Here is a 23,041-nt window from a genome sequence, read left to right as displayed (position 1 = left end):
GAAACTTGCATGTTTTTATTCATAAGGATTAGAAAGTGGCCTCTGACAATAAAATAAATGCTATGCCATTGTTTACATATTTGTAAAATGTGATTAGTTGGGGGGGGGTCAAAGTTTAAATGGGCCAAGCCTAACGTGTCACTTGAGGTGAACCAAAACATCAATTTTCAGTTGAAAGTGTCAGAAAGTTTATTTGAATATGGGTTAAAAACGTAATTGTATAATAAAAGTGAAGTCTCTATTTTATGTCCTTGTATGGGTGACATTTAAAGTTATATTTTGTCACCACAAATTTTAAGAAATTGCTATACACTTGTATATAAATGTATAATATTTATAATATACAGATATCTATATCTATATCTATATATCTATATATCTATATATCTATATATCTATATATATATATATATATATATATATATATATTAATCTCAGTTTCCAAAGTTTAGCCTAAGGAATGCATGCCAGAATTTTAGTTTGTTTGTTTGTTAGTGTTTGTTTACATGGGGTAAGAAATTAAAAGCAGCTTTAAGTTCATGATCAGATGGTTGTGGTGTTGATGATCGGGGTGTTTGTAGGGGAACGGAGGGAGGGAGGGGGGGGTCGTAATAAAAAAAAAGCCCAAGAAGGGCGGGGGGGCGTGAGGAGGGGGGTGAGAGAGGCTAAATTTAAATTGTAATTGGCCGACTTCCACAGGCTTGCGGGCGTTTTAATGAGTCATAATAACTTCATTTAAAACCAGCTGAGCAGAAAATAGATTGGAGAGGAGCCTCGGGCCAGTATGGATTTGTTTTTTTGACAAGCCCACTTCTTTTCGTCGGCCAGGAAGCCACATACACAGGGCTGTGAAGCCTTCCCTCTGCCTGGGTTGGTGGGCTGCCGAACGGAGATTACACACAAACCTCCGTTTTCTACTCATCTAGTATGTGTGTGCGTGTGTGTTTTCTCTCTCTCTGTCTCTTTCAAAGTGATTAAAAATAGCACCCTGAAGGTATTATTTTTAGTAACAGAATATTCTTTTTTGAATGGTTCTGTAGTGCCCAGCTAGCAACACAGAACTGAGATTTAAGAGAAAATTAGACCAAATTAATTAATTTGTTGATATTTGCCAGTGGCTTCCATCCTTTTTGTATTTTTTGTTTTGTTTGGTTTTGTTTTATTTTGAACTGCTTCCGACTGGAATTTTATAGACAATTTGAAATCAGCCACACAGGACCCCTAAGTCTTTCTGTCGTTGTATAAACATGCACTGTTCTGTTGTGAGGCATTAGCTAACAATGCATGGGGCTGCAATCCATAGAAATCTGGCTCCGATGCGCTAAGCCAGTTGATGCTACCACCGTGTTTTCATCCCACTTTAAGAATCTGTGTTTGTAAATGGGGGTCAAAGGATATACACCAGCCTTTCAGTCCCTGCATTAATTCCTGCATTGTGCTATAGAACATAACTAAGGCAGATTTTACTCAATCATGTGCAAAGTTGTTTTTTTATTGGTTCTACTGAAGTAAACTAACCACCTAACTGTCTAACTGAAGCCAGTACATGGACTTCAAGAGACACTCTAAGACATTCGCAGGAGAATCGGTGCAGGTAGATTGCATAGCACAGGCTGCAAGCTCAATAATCTTTGCATTACCTCATGACCTGCCAGCTCTAAAACTAGTCTAGTGCATCTCAACAGTTATGTGCGACCTTACAGACCAAACAAATTAAAGATAAATAATAATCTGCCACTTGCCTCAAATATCAGTGAAATGTATTCATAACAAGTGAATTTGATTTAATAAGAGTGTTGAAACACAAAGATTAATCATAGACGAGGCTCTCACAAATATTAATGGTGAAACTTAAAACTTACAACAAAACTTGAAATAATAAAACTAATAAATAACAAATGTATTTTGCATAATGTTGTTTCTTTGGTGAACACCATCATCATCGTTTCATTTGGTAATATTGTAGGCAACAGCAAATTATTAATTGCTGATTTGAGTGGATAACAAGGTAATTGTTTAATCCAAGGCATTACAATAGGATTGTTTTCTTTCTTCTTTTTAAGTAACCAAATAACCTTGGCTTCAGCAGGATTGTTAGTTTGACCTACAGTCCAGTACTCACAGACCCAGTTCTTAATGGACCCAGGTGTCTCGGTGTTCCATCAGAAAATGTGGATTAATCTGTCAAAGTTAGCAGTCCAGCAGGTGTGGGTGAGCTATAAAACATGTGTGATCCTTTGACTAACCGGTGTGTGCAGAATTCTGATCAGGGCAAACAGTTTGATCTCAAAAGAACTCTGACACAGATTGGTGCAAGAGCATTTTTGTTTTCATATAATGTTGTATGTGTTAATGTACACTTGATGGTATTTGCTTCAGAAAGTGCTGTGGTTTCAGTACTTCTGTGAAGCCCTTGTCCACTGTAGTTTCATCTTTCTTTAACAAGAGCGTATTAGGAACAGCATCTTATGCATGAATTTGACCGTAATTTCTCTGGATTCTACCATGTACCAACCCTTGTTACAGCTACAGAGAAAATGAAATGGAAATTTTTCACCAATAATCGCAGTCCATGTTAAAAATAGACCGTATTCTAGTATTTTAATCGTCTGGCAAAGAGTTTCTTAGGATCTGCCAACTATGCAATATATATACTCAGAAAACCTCTGGGATATTTCCAGCAGAAATTGTAAATTATGTGTAGAAATATTGTATTAATTTAATCCTGTTACTGGCATTTTACTTGAACTTGCAAAGCAGCCCTGGTTTTTGAAAACATACCGAGACTGAGACTTGAATCATCAGTTGCCAAAATGTCAGGAGTAGCCTTCCTTTCACTCTCGTACAGGGCCTGCGAAGGCAGATGGAAGTAACTCTGTGCAGTCTACCCCTCAGGAGTGTTACATTTACTCATAATGTCACAGACAGAATAATTTTTACCCTTTGTGCTTCTTTATCAATAAACAAGCAGGGGTGTACGCAGCTTTGTTTTGGCACCAATTAGTCTTTGATGTGTGTTTTTTTGTTGTAAAAAGAAAATAACATTTTAAAACCTTTTAAACCTTTTTTCCACGTATTTTAACTTATTTAAGTTTTGGGTTGGCATAGCAAACCTTTTAGATTTATTTCCTACCACAGATTATTTGGCTATGAAGACAATTTATGGAAGAATGTCCCTTTTCAAAATGCTCTTTGAAACTTGAATATCTCTGATGAGAAGGAGCAAGAATCTGCCTATGGCATTTTAGTATCAGAAAAAAATAAAAAATAAAATATAAAAAGATAAAAGCACTGCTAATGCTGTCTGGAAATAGCCAAGACACACAGGGCTGCTTTTATGCTAGCAAGTCCATAGGGAGGCCAGGAGGAAAAGTAACTGTGGGCATTGTGGCAGGACTGTTGTGAACAAGCATGTTAGTTCAGGAATGTTTATTACGCAGTTCTGATTGCACAGAATGCCAGTGTTGGAGTTACAGCTCCAGACAAACCCGGGGTCTTGAGAAAAACTGAATTTTGTCAATGGGGTTTTCCTATGATGCCAGATGAGGAGAGAAATCTTATTACAGAGAAGGGGGTGCAGGGGCAGGAAAGAGCTAGAGAGCAGGCAGCATGGGGATGTGTCAGGGCATTGTAAATGTGTTAGTGCTGAAGTTAATGAGCCATTGCACTGTCCACTTTTGTATGGAGAGGAAGTTTATAGAAGTGACTTTGTTTTTTTTTTCCTCTCTCTGTCTTTCTGTCTGTGCCTCCCTCTCCTTCTGTTTTGAGCTGGAGTGAAGAGCTAAATAGCTTAATCCCTCTGCACAACACATGACCTAATGGAAAAATAAAGTTAATGGAGTTTGTGTCATCTGGCAGATTCTGTGCATTTTTGTTATGTTATTTTGATTTTTTTTCATTTTATTTGTTCTGGCTGACTTTCTCAAAGAATGTGTGTGTGTGTGAGAGAGAGAGAGAGAGAGAGAGAGAGAGAGAGAGAGAGAGAGAGAGAGAGAGAGAGAGAGAGAGAGAGAGAGAGAGAGAGAGAGAGAGAGAGAGAGAGAGAGAGAGAGAGAGAGAGAGAGAGAGAGAGAGAGAGAGAGAGAGAGAGAGAGAGAGAGAGAGAGAGAGAGAGAGAGAGAGGCGCTGTCATAAATCATTTTATATCTGATGGAGTTTGATTCCAGTTAGTTTTTTTTTCAGTTCATGACATCTAGAATTTCATTTTATTCATTTTCCCAGTGTCCTATTATCTACATGTTTTTTCTCCTCCAAACTCACTGTTCCAGTTTCTGTAAAGGCTTCTTAATTAGGGTGAGGGATGACAGAGAGAGGGATGATGATGCAACAAATTGAGAACATATCATCCTCATGCAGTTGTCAATGTACTTCCCCTATTAGACTTTCGTCATGATACTATATGTTAAACGGTATAGTTTTGTGGAACAGACAAAGAATGAGACGAGAGGAAACCACAGGGGTAGAATGAAGCACAAATTACTAAAAATAGGTGGTAGAACAATTTTTACTTTTGTTTTGTTCATTTTATTTTGTTGGAATTATTTCGGAGGATGAATTCTGTGTGTTTTGGGGGGTAGCATTTGCTGTCCTAGAGGTTATCCTCTTAACTACACTTTCTTGCCCCAGGTTATAGAATTGATGCTTAATAAACCAAGAAGTGCCTTTGACAATGTCTGATTTTAAAGCAGGAAATAATGGACCCTAAATGCTAAATCTTTACAGGTTATTGACTTGCGGAGAAAGCGTACGCACAGTCGTCAGTATAAATTGTGTTGTGGTCCCTCGCTGGAAACCAGGCCTCCGCGTTTATATTGGCTGTATAAAGCATGCTTTTTGATCGACTTGCAGTATAGAGTCGCAGGAGCTCATATTTCAAGCCCCGTGGAGCCCTTCTAAAACACACACACCGATTGCTATACTACACCATGCTATAAATATCCTGCCAAAATTTCAACTAGCTCGAGTCCCTTGAAGGTGAATCATACAGCACAAGACTACAATGCAATACAGTGCTGCATGTTACTCTCAATTATAGGGCCCGTCTTGGCTCCAGACAGTCAACAAACACCTTGGGGGGTTGGACAGCATAAAAAATATACAGCCACCTCTCTCCACTGCTTAACCCCTCAAACACTGCCGCATCAAAAAGAAGTCAGCCCCCCCCCACACACACACACACACACACACACACACTCCCTGCCTCGTTAGCAATAAACCATTTAAAGCACAGTAAAGAGCTGCCGGTTGCCATTTCTGTGGCCTGCTGTGGAAGGCAACTGCGCTAGTATGTCGGGTCCTCAGGTTGTTAGAGGAAGAAGCAGCTATTGGTTAGCCATGGTTGCTATACGGCAGCCTCGCTGGTAATTGATCCAGGGCGAAAGTTGAAAGGGGTGCTTACATTCAGCTACAATCTGTGGCCCACTTTACCACTTGTAAGTGTAATTCCCCTGTCTGGCTGGGCACTGCTGAGATGTTACCAGGCCGGCTGCTTCTTCGGTGGGAGTGGAGTCCATCAGGGAGGGCCCTCCTAGTTCAGTGCGTCCCTCGTGACCTCCACAAACCCAGGCTGACAGAAGGCCTCCTTACAGCCGGATATTGAGTCAAGTCAGCCGTAAGTAAAATTGAATAAATACATCAATAAATACAAATAAAATATATACCTTCTTTACTACCGATTTAAACAAAAATATTACCATTAATCAAAACAATGAAATGAAAAGTTAAAATGATCACATGAAATGACAGGAGAAGATCGGAATAGTCTGTAGGTGTAATCTAAGCAGATGCGTCTTGCAGAGGTGACAAAATGTGGTAAGACACTATTGTCAATTCTATTCATACTTTTGTTGAATTCAGACGTACAAACATCACAGTCATGCGGTAACCAATTTGAGAAAGACCAGTTCTGTGTAAGCTCCCTGATTCAGGCTGCATGTATTAAATAAAGCAGAAACAAACCAAGCCTTGCGGACTATCCAAAGCAAAATGCCTTTTTTGTAATTTTCTTTTTTTTTTTTTTCCCTCTTACTGTACACACTTCCTCCCCTGAGTATCCACCTTGCTTTCAGAGACCTTCACCAGCTGGGGTTGCAAGCGACAGAAGAAAACAGACACATCTGAAGTGTGCTGAATTTAAAGCAGGAATCTTATTCATATCTGATAAAGCACCACGGTTGGGTGAATAGTGTAGATCACTAGTTTTTCAGCCGTAGCTCAATCGACATTTCCTGTCGTCTTCGCACCACGCCATCCCACATCTTCCTTGGAGGACTTTAGGCAGCTCCTGTTTCCTCGTGTTTTTTAAACCTTTATACAAATAAAGCAGAGGGCACCAGAGGAAACTCATTACATGTTATGAGTTTAACATCAAGGAAAAAAGGGTGAAAAAGGAACAGAATAGCACATGGAACCTTTCACCTTTCAAGCGGCTGTTTACACGCTGCTCAGCTGGGGACAGACCGAGCCTTTTTTTTCTTCTTGCTTTTCTTTATGCATGTTGTTGTTTTTTTTTTTTCTTCTCTTCTTTTGTTCTGCCCCCTCCCTTGTTTTGTAAGGAAGTTAGATTATGTGATGGTAGGTTAAGGATTTAGAAGGCAGATGTCCTTGTCTATGAGCCGCTATAGTAGTTGGCTCCAACTTGCTGCTTTGGCAATGGTGCAGACTCCCCAAACTGAATGGGTATGAAGGCTGATCTGCCCTCGCTCCATTTTGCCTACTCTACCCAGGGCAGAACTAATGAATTGGCCGTATTGTGCAGGGAAACGCTCTTGTCTGCTGTGGTGGAGAGAGAATGAGGTTTACAGGCAAATGGATTAAGCACAGGGGTAACCAAAGAGAAGAAAGGACAATTGAGCTCCAACTTGTTCATTTAAAGAAATTTCCTGGAGAAAATAAAACAAACATGGAGACATTGATATTGAACTTATTCAAAAAATAAACCTGGAGGGGATGGTGGTGTCCTTTAATGACACAATTCTATTCTATACTCTGAGTCATGCAGAGTCATTAAATGCTAAATACATGTACCATACTTTTAGTTTTTTTTTTTCCTCTTGTGGTGTGTTTATTTTTTTCCCCACTTGATTCTTAAAAGATGCTCGAAATGATCAATGGAAATTCGCTAGCTGACATCTCCTGACTGACTCGGATAATAAAATTAACCTTGTTATCTATTTACATATTCTATCACTCTATTTCTCTCAGTGAGCGTGTTTATTAGAGGAATGCTGGCAGGGTCCCAGGCTTTTTGTTTTGGTTGATAAAAAATTTGCTGCCTGCAGTACACATCTACTTGAGCGAGGGAACACGCAGTACTGGGCTGGCCTTTGAAATTGGCAGTCTGCATACTGTTCTGTGACTGATAAGAGGGTGCTGTAAATAAAACTGTACAGCACAGCTCGTTATTGCAAAGAGAAGGAAAAAAAAAAGGCATAGCGCGGTGTCTGTACTCATTGTTCTGACGGCACTGTTTTTTATGGATTTTTCTGTTTTTGGTACTAAGTGTACTTTCTTATATAATGATTTCTGTGTAGCCTCAATGAACAGTAAGGATATATTTCACTGTGCTTTATTTTCATCCTCAAGGCATTTTATCCCCCCACCCGCCAAAGAAAACCACATACGTTACCGATATGAATTTATATGGGGGTTGTCTCCGTTTGGTGTCCTGTAGTCCTTAAAACAAAATGGCCGCATTTAACTTTCTGAAATATCTCCTGATCACCGTTAATCTCACCAGGACCCCTGCCTTTGTGCAGCACCAGTGTGGGATGACTGCCGTATGACGGCATACAATATATACAATATATTCACTATGGCTTTAGCCCATCTTTTCTCGTCTCTATAATGTAGTCACTGTCCCTTGTTTCGGTCATTATAAATCATGTATTTTTATTTTGCATAGGCTGTTAATCTGAACACTGTAATTGACTATGAGTTCTCCTTAAATAAATAAATAAATAAATATATATATATATATATATATATATGCACACATCCCTCTTTCATGGTTGCACAATCTTTCTAAAGGGAAGTGAGACCGGAACCTTTCTGAGCGGCACATGGCAGCTCTCATCTCGGTTGTTTGAAGTGACAGTTGTGCAAGTGTCCTTTTGTCAGTGTGGGGGGTTAGAGTTGAGGGAAAGCAATGCCTTTCAGTTTTTTCCTGCAGTTGTGTGCGTGTGTGTGTGTGTATGTGTTTTTTTTTCTTGGCCAAGCAAGGGGGTTATTGCCAATCCAAAAGAGGTGTTTGTTCTTTCCTCTTTATTTTTTCCCTCTCACTAACAAGACGGCAGCTATTGATCAAAGCAAAGAGGGGAAATGTATCACTTTAATTGAATTACTTGTGCTACCTTAAAAAAAAAAAAAAAAAAACTCTTGGGAGGGTCGGGTGTTGATTTTCACCCACAAAACAAGACATGGTTTATATTTGATGTGTTTAAAAATCTGCTTTTTAAATGATTTATTTATTTTTTAACGTCTGCTAATTTGTTTATTTCCTGCTTTGTCCAGTTTCACACTCCTCAGCTTCATGATTCAGTTTGCACTGTTGGGGCAGCAAAGGGGGTATGAATGACAGGCTGGCACGGTGTCTGTTTGAGATCAGTAAAGGCTGGGCAAGTTAGCTCTTGGAGTTTAACTTTGGCAAGAAGTTTTATTCTGAGTGATATTCTGAGTTTGAAATTGCTTGCCTTAGCAATGCTTAAATACAACATATACACAGATCGGACCATGTGGTACGTGAGAAGGAATGTGCTTAGAAGTAAAGGAGTGACAAATTGCTTTGGGTTGATTTAGTGTTTCTTTACATGCGTTTTATTGACTGGTTTTGAAGTTTTATCTAAAAAGGTACCACACTACCTGTTACATAAGACAGGATCTTGATTTAAGAGGTAATTTAAAGCATATTTATTTCAAGTTGCAATAATTAGGTTCCCTTGCCCAAGGGAATGGTGACCAGATAGAATCTGCATGTTCTATGTTACAGATTTTTAAGGAGAGTTACATTTAACAAAAATGTATGTGAAGACTGGTTTTAGGATTGAAGAGGAAGATAATTGAATACAACAATTGATACAACATAGGTTTAATGATTTGTACAGAGTGGGCTGCAGTAAGTTACACTGCAACTTCCCTGTCCTTTGCACTCCTCATTGGATTCCAGCATGTAAGCCTTCGGCACAGAAATTGATGCAGTTTTAGTGAAGAATCTTGATGGGACATTAAAATAGTTAATGAGTTGTGGAACACTTAGCAGCACAATTTTAACTCACACACTGCAGAGTGTAGGTGCATCACATTAGATGGATGTAAATATATCAGAATACAGGATTTTATTATTCAATATTATCCTGATTTTATAATTTTTTTGCAGGGAAGAGACATCCACACAATTTGCCTTTTTTTTTTAGGCCTGAACAAGTTTTATTTTATTTTTATTTTTTACCTGTCAGTCATTGCGACACAGGTTTACTTGATCTTTGGGGTTTATCAGATCTACAGCTTCCTGTTTTGCTTGTTAGAGCTATTGAAACCATACCGAGAACACGTCAAGGTTGGTTTTCAAAGAACTCCTACAGACACCACACCTATTTGATATCGAGGTAGAGAAGTATCTTTGTGTGTGTGGAGCGGTATCACCGCACTTTTGCCATTGTCTGAGCATGGCTTCCTCTAGTACTGTACTGATCCCTGCTAGATAGACTTTCTATTCACTCTTTTATGTAAAGTATTACAAATACACACATGCATATATAGCGGCAAATTAAAAGATTGCATGCAGTTATACTGTACTTTCTTCACCTGACTGATTTCATTATGCCTTGTATACAAGTGTGATATTTCATTTGCAATCGATAGTCAATGTTTTGAACAGTACTCTCACAGTAAAAAAAAAAAAAAAAAAAAAAAAAAAAGTTTAAATATAATGTGATGTTGCATTAGTAAAATGTAAGTAGCTTTGCAGGTCTCTATTTCTTTCTTTCTTTCTTTCTACTTTTTATTTATATTAAATATTTTGGTTTCACAGTCATTACTTTTTTATATATACAAGTTTTGCTCTTTTACTGTACTGTTGACCTTCTAATATATATATTTAAAGTGTAAAGCAGAGTTTAGTACTGAACGCTATTGGATTGTAGTTAATGCTTAATAAATACTTCGACAAAATGCATTGTTAGAATAATGTGAGCTCATTACAAGGGATGATTACCTTGTATAGCAGTTGAGGTTCAGTATCGATCACAGTGGAGTCTGAATTGAGGATCCTTTGCAGACAGAAAAATGGTTCTGAATAAAAGTTTGCAAACCATTTGAGTATAAATTGGTATTTTATTATCTTTTGTGACAATCAAAAATGCAGAATTGCTTTCAGATTTCTTCATTATTCTATAACTCTGGATAATGATATGTCCCTGCTGTGTGGTACAGTATTAGTGTATTATATCTGTCTATTAACAAAGGAAGTGAAAACTTTAACTGTCTGAAACACACTAAAATGCTCATGTCTGTTATGTTTTAATTGGGTATATTGTTTTTTCTCTTTCCAGCTGTTGCTAAAGCCTTTGTTTGTGACCAGTGTGGAGCACAGTTTTCAAAGGAAGATGCCCTGGAAGGGCACAGACAGACGCACACAGGTAAGACAGTCTCCCAGTTTTCACAGATTTAGTTTTTACAATTTGAAGGTACTAAAAAAAAAAAAAAACACACAATCTCTCTGTACTAGTGCATCTTAAGAAGAGAGAGTTTACACACTCTACTTTATCCTGAACCTTTCATAAAAATAAAAACAAATGGAAAGTTACATAGTTAAATACCCAGCTAGTCAGGGGAGTTTTACAAATTATTAAAAGGTTGTGTGTTTGTTTTTCTCCAGAGTGAATATGCGTTTAATTTTACATCTCAGTCAGGGCATCCTTGCGTACTGTCACATGGAATGAGTTTATCCTCGGTCATCGACACACTGTCACGTACTGTTTTAACTCGCGTCATGGCCGTGTATATTTATCTGTGCTGACTGGATGTGCAAAGCCGTCCAAGTTCTCAGATTAATTTTTGAAAACCTTTACTTGAAATACAATCCATTAAAACCGCTCTCAACCCCAAGTGTTAAGATGGAGAACTGAAATGTTTTTTTAAGGCCTGTCAGATTTATGAAATGAGTGTCATATTTTCCTGTTATTTCTTTGAATTATTTTGCATGTTTTTACATTGGTATTATTTGGTTTGTGTGTATATATATGTATATATATGTGTGTGTGTATGTATGTATGTATATGTGTGTGTATATATATATATATATATATATATATATATATATATATATATATATATATATATATATATATATATATATATATATTAGGATTATTAGGAACACCTGTTCAATTTCTCATTAATGCAATTATCTAACCAACCAATCACATGGCAGTTGCTTCAATGCATTTAGGGGTGTGGTCCTGGTCAAGACAATCTCCTGAACTCCAAACTGAATGTCTGAATACGAAAGAAAGGTGATTTAAGCAATTTTGAGCGTGGCATGGTTCTTGGTGCCAGACGGGGCGGTCTGAGTATTTCACAATCTGCTCAGTTACTGGGATTTTCACGCACAACCATTTCTAGGGTTTACAAAGAATGGTGTGAAAAGGGAAAAACATCCAGTATGCGGCAGTCCTGTGGGCGAAAATGCCTTGTTGATGCTAGAGGTCAGAGGAGAATGGGCCGACTGATTCAAGCTGATAGAAGAGCAACTTTGACTGAAATAACCACTCGTTACAACCGAGGTATGCAGCAAAGCATTTGTGAAGCCACAACACGTACAACCTTGAGGCGGATGGGCTACAACAGCAGAAGACCCCACCGGGTACCACTCATCTCCACTACAAATAGGAAAAAGAGGCTACACTTTGCACAAGCTCACCGAAATTGGACAGTTGAAGACTGGAAAAATGTTGCCTGGTCTGATGAGTCTCGATTTCTGTTGAGACATTCAGATGGTAGAGTCAGAATTTGGCGTAAACAGAATGAGAACATGGATCCATCATGCCTTGTTACCACTGTGCAGGCTGGTGGTGGTGGTGTAATGGTGTGGGGGATGTTTTCTTGGCACACTTTAGGCCCCTTAGTGCCAATTGGGCATCATTTAAATGCCACGGCCTACCTGAGCATTGTTTCTGACCATGTCCATCCCTTTATGACCACCATGTACCCATCCTCTGATGGCTACTTCCAGCAGGATAATGCACCATGTCACAAAGGTCGAATCATTTCAAATTGGTTTCTTGAACATGACAATGAGTTCACTGTACTAAACTGGCCCCCACAGTCACCAGATCTCAACCCAATAGAGCATCTTTGGGATGTGGTGGAACGGGAGCTTCGTGCCCTGGATGTGCATCCCACAAATCTCCATCAACTGCAAGATGCTATCCTATCAATATGGGCCAACATTTCTAAAGAATGCTTTCAGCACCTTGTTGAATCAATGCCACGTAGAATTAAGGCAGTTCTGAAGGCGAAAGGGGGTCAAACACAGTATTAGTATGGTGTTCCTAATAATCCTTTAGGTGTGTGTATATTGTTATATCTGTTGTATATTTGTTAGTTAGTAGTTACTTGTTTATTTTGGATAACATTGATCTTGGACAAATTGAATAATTCTTAAAAAAAAAAAAAAAGACATCTCAGCACAGACTATATGACCATGTGCAGGGAGGAAAATTAATGCTGCACTCCTCACTACATTGGAACCACTTGTTTAACTTCCCCTTATGGCACAGAGCTCACAGGCGCAGAAATGATCAATACAAAAAAAAAAAAAAACTGCCTAGGGGAGATAGCATGTAATCATGTAGAAGAGAAAATGCTTAAATAGAAAATGCAACAAGTGAGAAATTAAATGATGGGAACAGTCAGGCAGAGTACATCACCCAGCTGAAAATCCCTCAATAAAAAGAGAAGATGGTTACTAGTGATTGGGACACTCACTCACCAATTATGCCAGTCATGGTTGTTTACCAGAGACTTCTGGGAATGGAAACTCCTGCTGATTTAACCTGATGTACGGAAGAAACCCCTTCTTAATTTAGAAGTGGTGCAAGGGGGTCTCTCAAATTTCACACCCAGGAAAGTTTCTTGGCATCCTGTCACAGTCAGTGTTGATTTGCCAGTGTCATAACACTTAATACGTTAAGCACTGTGCCATCTTTAATAGCTGTGCATTACACCATAAAGGATATACTGTACTCTGTGCTCTTCATGCCTGACCTGCAGTTTTCTAGGTTACTGAAGCACACTGACGCAATGCTTTTGACTCTCCTGTTTTGGTTTGTTTTTTCCCAATGAACTGCCTTGAAAATATAAACCGAGAGAATACATTTACAGCTTTGACAGCATGATGATCCATCCTCTATAATACACACACCTACACTTTTCCTGGTCTCAAGCATGTTGAGCAGCTTTGGTTATCAAACTGCTATTCTGCACTACAGTCCCTTTAGGTGATCCCTAAACCTCTTAATGCGAATCACCAAAGAAAACAAAACCACAAGACAAAAGCCCGGGCTCATTGTCACATTGTCTCCGATAATATTCTGTGTAATGTTGCGTTTCCTTTGTCGGTTCTTCCAAATAATCCATTCAGAAGCCGTGAACAAGATAGAAGTGTTGAATTTGGATGGAAGACCTACACTACAAAACGTAGCGGAAACCTGTTGTGTCCGGAGGGTATTGACAAGGCTGTTGGTTGATTTGATGAAGCAAAATTAAATCCTTTTTCCTGGTACCACACCAGGGCTTGTTGTTTATGGAGATTAGTCAGGCCAAATGATACCTGCAAGGGGCTGAGATAAGGGAGAACATTATTAAGCATACGTTTATTTTCAATTGTATTTTTTTACTTTCATTATTAGCACTGCTTGGCACAACGATCATGCCTGGGAAGGAAGGCTACATTTAAAATGAAATGTTAAACTATTTCATCTTATCTCAGAAACAATGTAGTAATGTTCTCTTTTGGACCTGATTGAATAAAGCACTCTAGCCATTCCAAAAGAAAAAGTGAACTCAAAAAAAGTACAATGCCCAGATATGCAGCATATGCACACAGCCAGTAATATATAGATAGGTAGATTAAAAAATAAATAAAGGGTACATCTGACTAATGATCAGAAAGTCACACTGATGGAAAACTTGGCTAAATATAGAAGTGCAGTCCAAAGCAGTGCTGGCAGCAATATTGCCGTGTACTTGCCAAGGATTTAAACAGCAAAGATGTCAGCCAGCCAGCCCTGTGGCTACCAGGCTTATATTTTAAAATGCACCATAAAAGTTGGATTGTTTTTTCTCAGTACAGTCACTCATATGTTACTCTATCCCAGTCAATTGGTGTCTATAAAGATGTAGCTATACCGTTCTAGATTAAAGTATTCACACCCATCATCTGAAACTGTGCTCTTGGGTGATTTATTTAGTTTTAATAAATATTGTTAATTACATTTTACTTACCTGTCATCATCATCATCAAAAAACAACCTGTTTCACACTGATTTGAGCAGTGTTTCCTGAAGTCAGACCTACTTAACATAACAGTTTGGGCAGTTTTTGTTTATTTAATATTTATTTTTTCTTTTGTATATCTTTTTCCCAACTTCCGGGGCAAGCAACAAATTTCACGTCAAAATAAAATGTGAAATCAGAAACTTTGCCCAAACTAAGTATTAAAGGTTTGATCAAGTGTGCATTTAATTATGGGTACAGATGATACGTGATTTTGATACATTATTTAATTAATCACAGTTTACGTTTTGGTCCAGGCTAGGATTAGAGATGGACTCCCCAGTAAACTTAAGTGTTTATTTCAGTTAGGGTTGTTTTTCTACTCCCCTCCCTGAATTATGTGTAGATTTATAGGGGCTTAGCTTGACGTTTTTGTGTTGGCTGGTGCTTGGCCTAAAAATAGGGCAAGTGACCTTCTAAAGTAGTACAATGGATTATAGTGAGAAGTCTCTCCTTTCTGCACTGCAATGCATGTATGGTCTAACCGTTACATTTAGATTGTTTAGAGAGCACTGTTGAGTCATTCAGTAAAATTATATACAAAAACTTAGGGTTATGTTTCCTTCCATGCTAGGCCACACCTAACTGAATCAGGTGTAGGTTGGTATTGGCCTGGCTTGAAGTTTTGGCTAGTGTTTAAGTTCAGGCTGCCATCAGTTCATGTGTAAACATGAATGTCGTTTAGGAATCAGTCAGTGGTCGGTTAAAGGATTTGCCCACACGTGCTCTGTTGGCTTTTTGTCCAGGGACTTGCCAGGCCCTGACTCTTTCCACTTGGCCAGTTTGAGCTGGGGACCCACAGTACTGCTCTCTGTGGACAGACTGCTATTGACATAGACGGGCAGAAGACTCCTAATGCATTGAGCAGAAGTTACCCTTCCTGAAAGACCACCTGTTACAATCCTGTGGGCCAAGTCCCCCCCGTTCAGTGCCTTACTTTGATGTTGCACTGATGAACGCCCATTTTCTCTATGTCTTTATTTAAACACTGCCACTCAGCAAATACATAACCAACTGTTTGCTACACTAACACACATTGATCTAATTTAAATTACCAAACAGTCATAATAACCGCAAGCAAATCCTTAAGTAGAGAGGGAAACAAAATGCATGCCAGTACTTCTTTTAAACAGTTTCTCTTGAATTTCTGAAAGTAATTAAGTGTTCCTGTTGCTTATTTAGTTTAGTTTTTTCTCTGCGTTTTTTTTTTCCATTTGAAATCGGCAATTGGTTTTGTCTTGTTTTGTGTTTTTTAACTTTGTTAAATTATATCACAGTGCATTCCCAACACATTCACAACATCTTGCCCTGTACTGTATAGTGAACTTCACAGAATGAGAAACAGGATACATGGGATACACAGGCGCTCTCACAGAATGGAGCCGCAGCTCTGCGTGGTGCTCACGACATAAATAGTTAATGCCTGTCGACATGGAGGTGGTGTTTATGATGCCCAGGATTTTCAGCCTCGTCTCCTACAGTTGTAAACATCCAGGTCTCGGTTTCACTTTGGCACGGGGTCATGTGAAAGGGTACAAGAAAATGGAAGGTACTAGCTGCTTCCTCTTCTTTCACGGCTATCAAATCTTGCCTTCAGCAGCATAAATATTTTACAGTTACTGAAGACTTCCAGAAAATCTTCAGGAAGAGGCAGGGTGAGAAGTACAGCAGGCATCATCTGCAGCCTCATGCAGGCAACCACAACACAAAGAACATGTAAATACTTTGAACAAGGTGATCATGCAGCCATAACTGTAAGAAGTGGTCAGTTTACTTCAGGGGTCACTGTACCTGGAGTTATAAAGAGTGTTAAATACAAAACATACATTATAGATATGTAACATTTCCCACATGCTTCATGTAGCAATGAGGGCCCATGTGTGTTTACCACACTGTCCGCAACTTGTACGCTACTGTTTTTTATCTGGGTAATTCGGTAACCTCAGTCTACAATGCAGTGCCAGTGTGCTTTGTCTGGGAGGGAGATGGTGAAACTCTGCAGAGTTGAGCAGAAGCAAAGAGGGAGTTTTGCTGTTTTTGTTTTGTTTTGTTTCTTACTGAGCTTTCTTTATATCCTTTTTTATATATATATATATATATATATATATATATATATACACACACACACACACGTACTGGGTAACGGAGCCTAAGCAAACTTAATAATTTAATTTACTTACTGAATATAGTCGCCATGCATTCATGTCGCCGTGCAATATGACAAGGGGCCAATGTAATTCTCTCTTGGCAGACTTCAGCATTTGATTGTTCAGCATTAATAATCCGGCGCAGCTAGTCTGAAAACCATCAGGCCTGTCCAAGTTTCAGGAGCAAATTACCCCACATGAGAAAGATGTTCTTACATTGCAAACCCACTGTAATTGCTGTGATCATCTCTTAATATAATCGTATTTGGCTCTGGAAAAAATGTCAAAGGTGAATTGTATAATATTTCAGGGAAGGTACTAACTTAAAGATAGGAGCGAGTTGTGTTGGGACACACAGGGCTGCTTGGTAGCATTTGGTGCCAGGACGTTCAGCAAAACAGCATCATGTGCTGTTGTTTATTCACTGCCACAGAGCTGTCATAGTCTCTGCCCTGACCTAGTTTTAAGGCTAACCAAACTGAGAGGATATTATGATTTCTGGATCACTTATTTCAAGTAATGTGCCTGCAGTTAAGACACAGGTTGTAATAATATATAAAATATCTTATTTATTTATTATCAGGATGCTGGGGGTTTGTAGTGTTGGGTCTGTTTATGTACACATCGGATGTATTAATATCCCTTTTCAAAAATGGTGATAGAGAGATTGATGATAAAGAGAGAGACTTATCACAGTGTTTAGTACAATGTCTCCACCATCAGAGCTTCTCCGGTTCTCCAGTGAATCGCAGTCACCTAATATCTACATGGCATAATCAAGGGATATGTCAAAGTGAAAGCAGCAGATCCCCCCCCCCCCCCAGAAACATGAATAAAAGAGTGGGTTTAATAGATCTGGAATGCCGCACATCACACTCCAGAGGATGGGTGCCTTTGTCAGGGCAATATAAGTTGTGTGGGTCTTCTTGAAATCACAGCTGACAATGCTGTAATGAAAGAGAAGGCTGACCGTCAAGCCTTTCTATCCAACATACAGGACTCAGTCTTTTTTTTTTTTTTTTTTTTTTTAAATGGGAAAGACCCGGTAGAACCTCCTAGAAGCATTTAATGGCATGTCTTCATGTATTGTCAATTCTAGCCAGTGCACTCTGTGGCTGCACCAGTGCCGCCAAGCTCTTTATCATGGTAAATATCTGCCAGAGTTTTGAATGGCTTAAAGTGATCCAAATAAGATGTTGGCACACATTAAAGTAATCGGCATTCTTGTGGGGAAAACAAAAATATCAGTGTTCTGGCAACAATCATTTTCATCAGAGCAGATGCTAATTTTGTTCCCTTAATCTCCTCTTTGTCTTCCAAGCTGTTGGAAGAAATAAGGGGTGTCCAGCAGTCTAAAACAGGATGGTTTAAATATGCTCCAGAGGAGTAGCTTCGGAGATGGACAGAAACTGTTCTTCCAAAGTGCAGTGTAGTATGTTGTATTATTCTAGTATTTTTCTAGTGTGTAATTGGTCAAAAGAAAAATAGTCAGAAACATATTTTTGATATCACTGTTGAAGTGAATTGAAAATGACGAGAGCTCATCATAAAAAATAAATGCAAGCAGTTCCACTCTCAACATATAATGATATAATGATATTTGGCATTTCCTACCAGAATGAGAAAATAGTGCAAATCTTTCTACATTCATTGTGTGCAGTGAGCAATCCCTGTAGGAATTACAGTCTGCAATCAGTGGTTGCATAAAAACAACCAATTTGAGTGAGATGACTACTTGGTCAGTTTCTCTGTATTTACCATTTACCCAAGGGAATTAAAACAATGTACATCAAGGGAGAAGAGAGTCCGACTATTATCATGTTTTAGGGTGGGGAGGGGGGATTCTGTTGGAGAGGAACTATGCAAAGTATTTTGGAAATTGAGCGCTGGATTTACTCGGTGGGAACATAGAATATCTCCAGCTAACCAGGTTGTAAACAAACAGTTGCTTTCTCAAGTCAGAAATAGTTTTGACCGAGCAGGAGAGAGAGGACAACACTGCACTGTTGAGCAGGCCAGAAACTCAGAGGGCTTCTCTCCCACTTTTTCAAGTATTCAGTTCAGTGGGTTCAGCATCATTTTGTTTATTTCATTATTAGTCTTTTTTTCATATCTGTAGGTGAAGGCTGTGTGACCATACAAAGGTTGTGTCAGAGGTGTCGATTATCTTGGTCACATTAGCCGCAATCAGGGCGTCTGTTTAGCGTTTTAGTTAATCGTGGTGCCGTTAAGTTGTCACAGGCTTTTAGGGCTTCCAAATGTCATGTGGAAGGTATTTCTGGGAGACTTTCGGTTTTTCCATGGTGTGTGTGTTTTTGTTATAATACATCCGTCAAATGGGTTTATCTGTTAAAGGGAAACAAATGGAAAAGAAGTGCTTGCTGAAAAAAAAAAAACTCTTTCTCACCTTGTCATACCACGAACGGTCATCACACTTGACAAGTTATTTGTAACCAATAATTGGAACGCATATGGCAGGAACAGTATTACGAAATTAACAGAAAAAACGTATTCATATGATAAAATGCAAGCAAGCCTCCACACGTTAAGGCTAGCTGTTTGGGTAAAAAATACATTCTTGGGAAACATCCTGTTGTGAATCCATCAATTTTTTACTCTCAATCATTGAAAGATTTATGTTCAGTTCAGGCATGGCTTTGGCTGTTGAGAAGAAAGCGGTGTCTTCCAGAATGTTAAAGAAAAGCAGCTTGTTAAAAGTGTTAACATGATGAATGGCATCATCAGATGTGAGCAGCTTATCTTTCTGTGTGTTTATTATTTAGCTAGTCATCCTTTACCCGGATGGCAGACCTTGTAGACGAATAGCACGTTTACAGGGTCCTAAGTGAAACCAAGTAATTAGTGCATTTCATTACGTGAGGTACAGTACCTATGTGTCTCCATATGTGTTAGTGCTTGACGGCTGTACTGTCTGCAGGATAAACAGGTCCTGGCAGTCTGCAGGCCCTTTGAAGTCAGTCAGTCAATCAGCAGGTCAGGCTTCATTCCCACAGGTGCTGGATAGATATCCTCTGAATATACGCTGCACATTTTCTAAGGCTTTTTACCTTAGCAACTGTCTTTGGCTTAAGCCAGGTCAGTGTGTCCACCAACTCTTAACGCTCCACACACGCACACCAGCTTCTCTTAACATTTTCTTCAAATACCAGATGGTTTACAGTTCAAAAAGCACAGCATGGAACAAGTCACCAAAAACACGTGAATCACTCGATTTTTTTTATTTATTTGTTTGTTTGTTTATCTATTTATTGTTATCTGTGAAGGGATGGTGTGGGGATCTGTAAATTAAGTCTAAAATCCGTTATTATTTGCATTGTCATATTCTTATGCCACTACATCTATCTTGGTTAATCTGGTGGAAAGCCAAAAGTCTTCATACTTTTTCTTTCTGCCTTACATTAAAAAAAAAAAAGAAAAAAAAATCTGTTTAGATTAATACGTTCTCTGTATTCATCCAATGAACCACCTGCACTGATGCAAGAGGACAAAGCCTGACCTCACAGTGTGTTCGAATGTCATAATTCTAGAAATCATAGCATGAGAACATTTACAGCAGTGGACAGGGACAGAATTAGATTTCGGGACACAGCGTTGAATTCTGCTTTGGTCAGTGTTTGTAAAGGAAGAACACAGAGTAATTTTACAAGAGATAACATGTACAATTCCCATCACCTCATTACAGCAAGCACTATAATCTTAAATCCAAAGTACATTACTCTAAATTCTAATGTTTTTTTTTCCTGTACTGACCAAACATTTGGGTTGAGTAGACTGAACAAATGCCATGACTACTTAGTTGTATATTCTACCTTTTCCTGTGGGTTTATAGGGACAAACTTGACAGGTGGTATTGGATTGTCTTTGAAACTGAACCCTTTCCAGTCCCAGTTAAAATAGCCCAGTGTGTCCCTATAGTTAACATTTGGCGTAGGTGCCATGTGAACAGCTCAAGTTCAGCAGAGGAGTCAGTCGTGTCTCCTGGCTGTATTTTTATAGTCATTTGGATTTTCTTTTTTTCTTTTTGGTTTTATTGGCCTCCATGTCCAAATCGTGTGAGGCCGTAAATGCTGGCCCCGATCACCGCTTTCATCCTGTACAGAACTGTCCATATAATTCAACAAAAAGGTCCCTCGGACGAGAGATTTCCAAGCTGTTGCAGTCGGCCTCAGTGAACAATTTCAATCTCTCAAGCTGCTTTTTTTTTTTTTTTCCTCTCTGAGGCACATTTTTTTCTAGATATAATCTAAATGAGCTTTTCCACAAAGAGATATTCAACTGAGCTAATGATAAATACAATCTGCAGTCTCGCAATCAACATATAGAAATAATCATTAACTTATATGACTTTTTAGTTATCAGACAAAGTGTAAATCCTCTGCAAGTGTATTTTGTTGTTGTTGTTGTTGTTGTTTAATGTATTTTTTTAGTGCGATTTGCTTTGTTCACTCCGTTTGTAAATTCTTCGATTTCAAATTCATTTTGAAATGGGTATTGTTTAATGAACAATAATAAAGTTAATTAGATGCCCAGCTTTCAGATGCTTTATGTGAACTGCATGTTGCTCGCTCGCAGTAAAGATATCCCTCTTTTTGCAAGATTTCTTACAGCTACAAAACAAATTGCTGCTGAAAATAGGGCCCACTTTCAACAGTGCTTTATTTTATTTTTCTAACTCGATCTCCCAGTCAGTTATTAAATCTAAATCCGTTTTGCACACCAGTGGAAGAGATTCTAGCCGTACACGTCCCTTTGATGCCCATTGAATAGGAGACAGCAACACGTGTTTAAAAAAAAAAAAAAAGTTTTGTACCGAGATTATGGACTCCTGTAGACCCTGTAATTCATGTCCTATAAAGAGGACAGCAGGAATCTTAGAATTTGGCTGCAAAACTCTCTCTGAAATGTGTTAGTTGATCCCTTACAATACATCTCAGACCACTATCCTAGTGTTGAACACGCATTAGCCACCAGATTCAAATCTCTTAAGAGGAGAATATTCACTGCATGCATACGCCATGCTTTACAGAAGAATAAGCAAAACAATAAAAGGGCGAAGATGGGGGGTTGGGGGGGTAGTCATAATTTCAGCAATATTCTAAATTATATTTTTCTAATGTTTCCTTGATTTTGCTACCCCAACTACATTAACCTTGAGGGTGTGATAAAAAAAAATAAAAAAATGCAATGCAACAAAAAAAAATAAACCATGATTTGATGTTGAAAAGGTCTGTAGTATCCTTTTGTCCAAAAGCGACTGAAGTAAATCATCCTCAGTAATTAGATTTCTGACTTGTTTGCCTACATCTTAAAAGAGATCTGTATGAAACACAGATTGCACAACCCTTGTTTAATTTACAGTTCAAACACTTTTTGATTTGTAATGATGGAGTCATTTTTTGTTTGGCTCTAGAAAAGAAAATAAAAAAAAATCTTTCTTGTAACTTAATTGTGAACGCAGGGATTAGCGCGGACACTTCTGACCTTTCACCCCAAACAAAGGCATTATCAAATTTGGTTGCCTAGTGACATGCTTTTAGCCCTTGCCAATTTAGTGGAATTGTTAACTGGCTGCCTTTAAATGTAGTGTTTGAATGAATGATATTAAAAAAAAAAATCTTGCATACCATAAGATTTCTGTTTCAAGGTTGTGTACAATTGTAGGGGGAAAGAAAATGAAATATCAACAGTGTAAGAACTGTTTCCCCCCAACCTTTTTGAATATATAATTGTCCTCTTGTAAAACATCACATAATAACATTTATTTTTACAAATAAGTGAGAATACACATACATTCACTCAGTCTATTCCACTGACAATCATTTTAACATTAGGCCATCACGAAAGAAAAAAATAGTTTGCCTTATTTTAAATCTATTTTCTTAGCCCAGTAGGATAAATGTTAACCCTTGTCTGGCATGAGTGTGTCTGTGAAGTAATAATAGGTTGAAAGTAATAGATCAATATACTAATAAAAAAGCAGAACTTCAACCTCTTGTTATAGACGTTTTTTTTATTGTTTAAGGCAAAATTGAGCTACAATAATAGTGAAATAGAATTTGCATAGCAATATCTTCTTGATTTGTTTTCCTCTGTGTGTTCCACTCTCCCATCAGTATGTATTTATTAACAGCAGCCAGCACCAGAATGAAATAGCTGAAGAAGTTCCCTGGTAACTTTTAAATGTGCAGATAACACTGCAAGGGACTGTCATTGGAAATCCCAATAGAAGCTGTTTGATATATGTACTTCATATTTCACAGTGCCACTGATGAAATTTATCGCATTAAGTTGTTTTGGATTGATTGTATGTACTTAGTCAC

The 23,041-nt window shown here is 38.4% G+C and overlaps 1 protein-coding gene across 2 annotated transcripts in view; it reads left to right on the top strand.

Annotated features, from left to right (window-relative positions):
- The window catches only part of zbtb16a (zinc finger and BTB domain containing 16a), a 125,353-nt gene that overhangs the window by 64,708 nt on the left and 37,604 nt on the right, over positions 1-23,041 (top strand). For both annotated transcript variants that reach the window (XM_066708498.1, XM_066708506.1), the window contains exon 4: positions 10,548-10,634. In XM_066708498.1, coding sequence (XP_066564595.1) covers positions 10,548-10,634 — 87 coding nt within the window. The remainder of the gene's footprint in view (positions 1-10,547; positions 10,635-23,041) is intronic.

The sequence above is a fragment of the Amia ocellicauda genome, chromosome 1 (assembly GCF_036373705.1).
Source record: "Amia ocellicauda isolate fAmiCal2 chromosome 1, fAmiCal2.hap1, whole genome shotgun sequence".
In the NCBI taxonomy this organism is placed as follows: Eukaryota; Metazoa; Chordata; class Actinopteri; order Amiiformes; family Amiidae; genus Amia; species Amia ocellicauda.
Note: the sequence above shows the minus strand (reverse complement) of the source record. Positions and strands in the feature narration are given on the sequence as shown.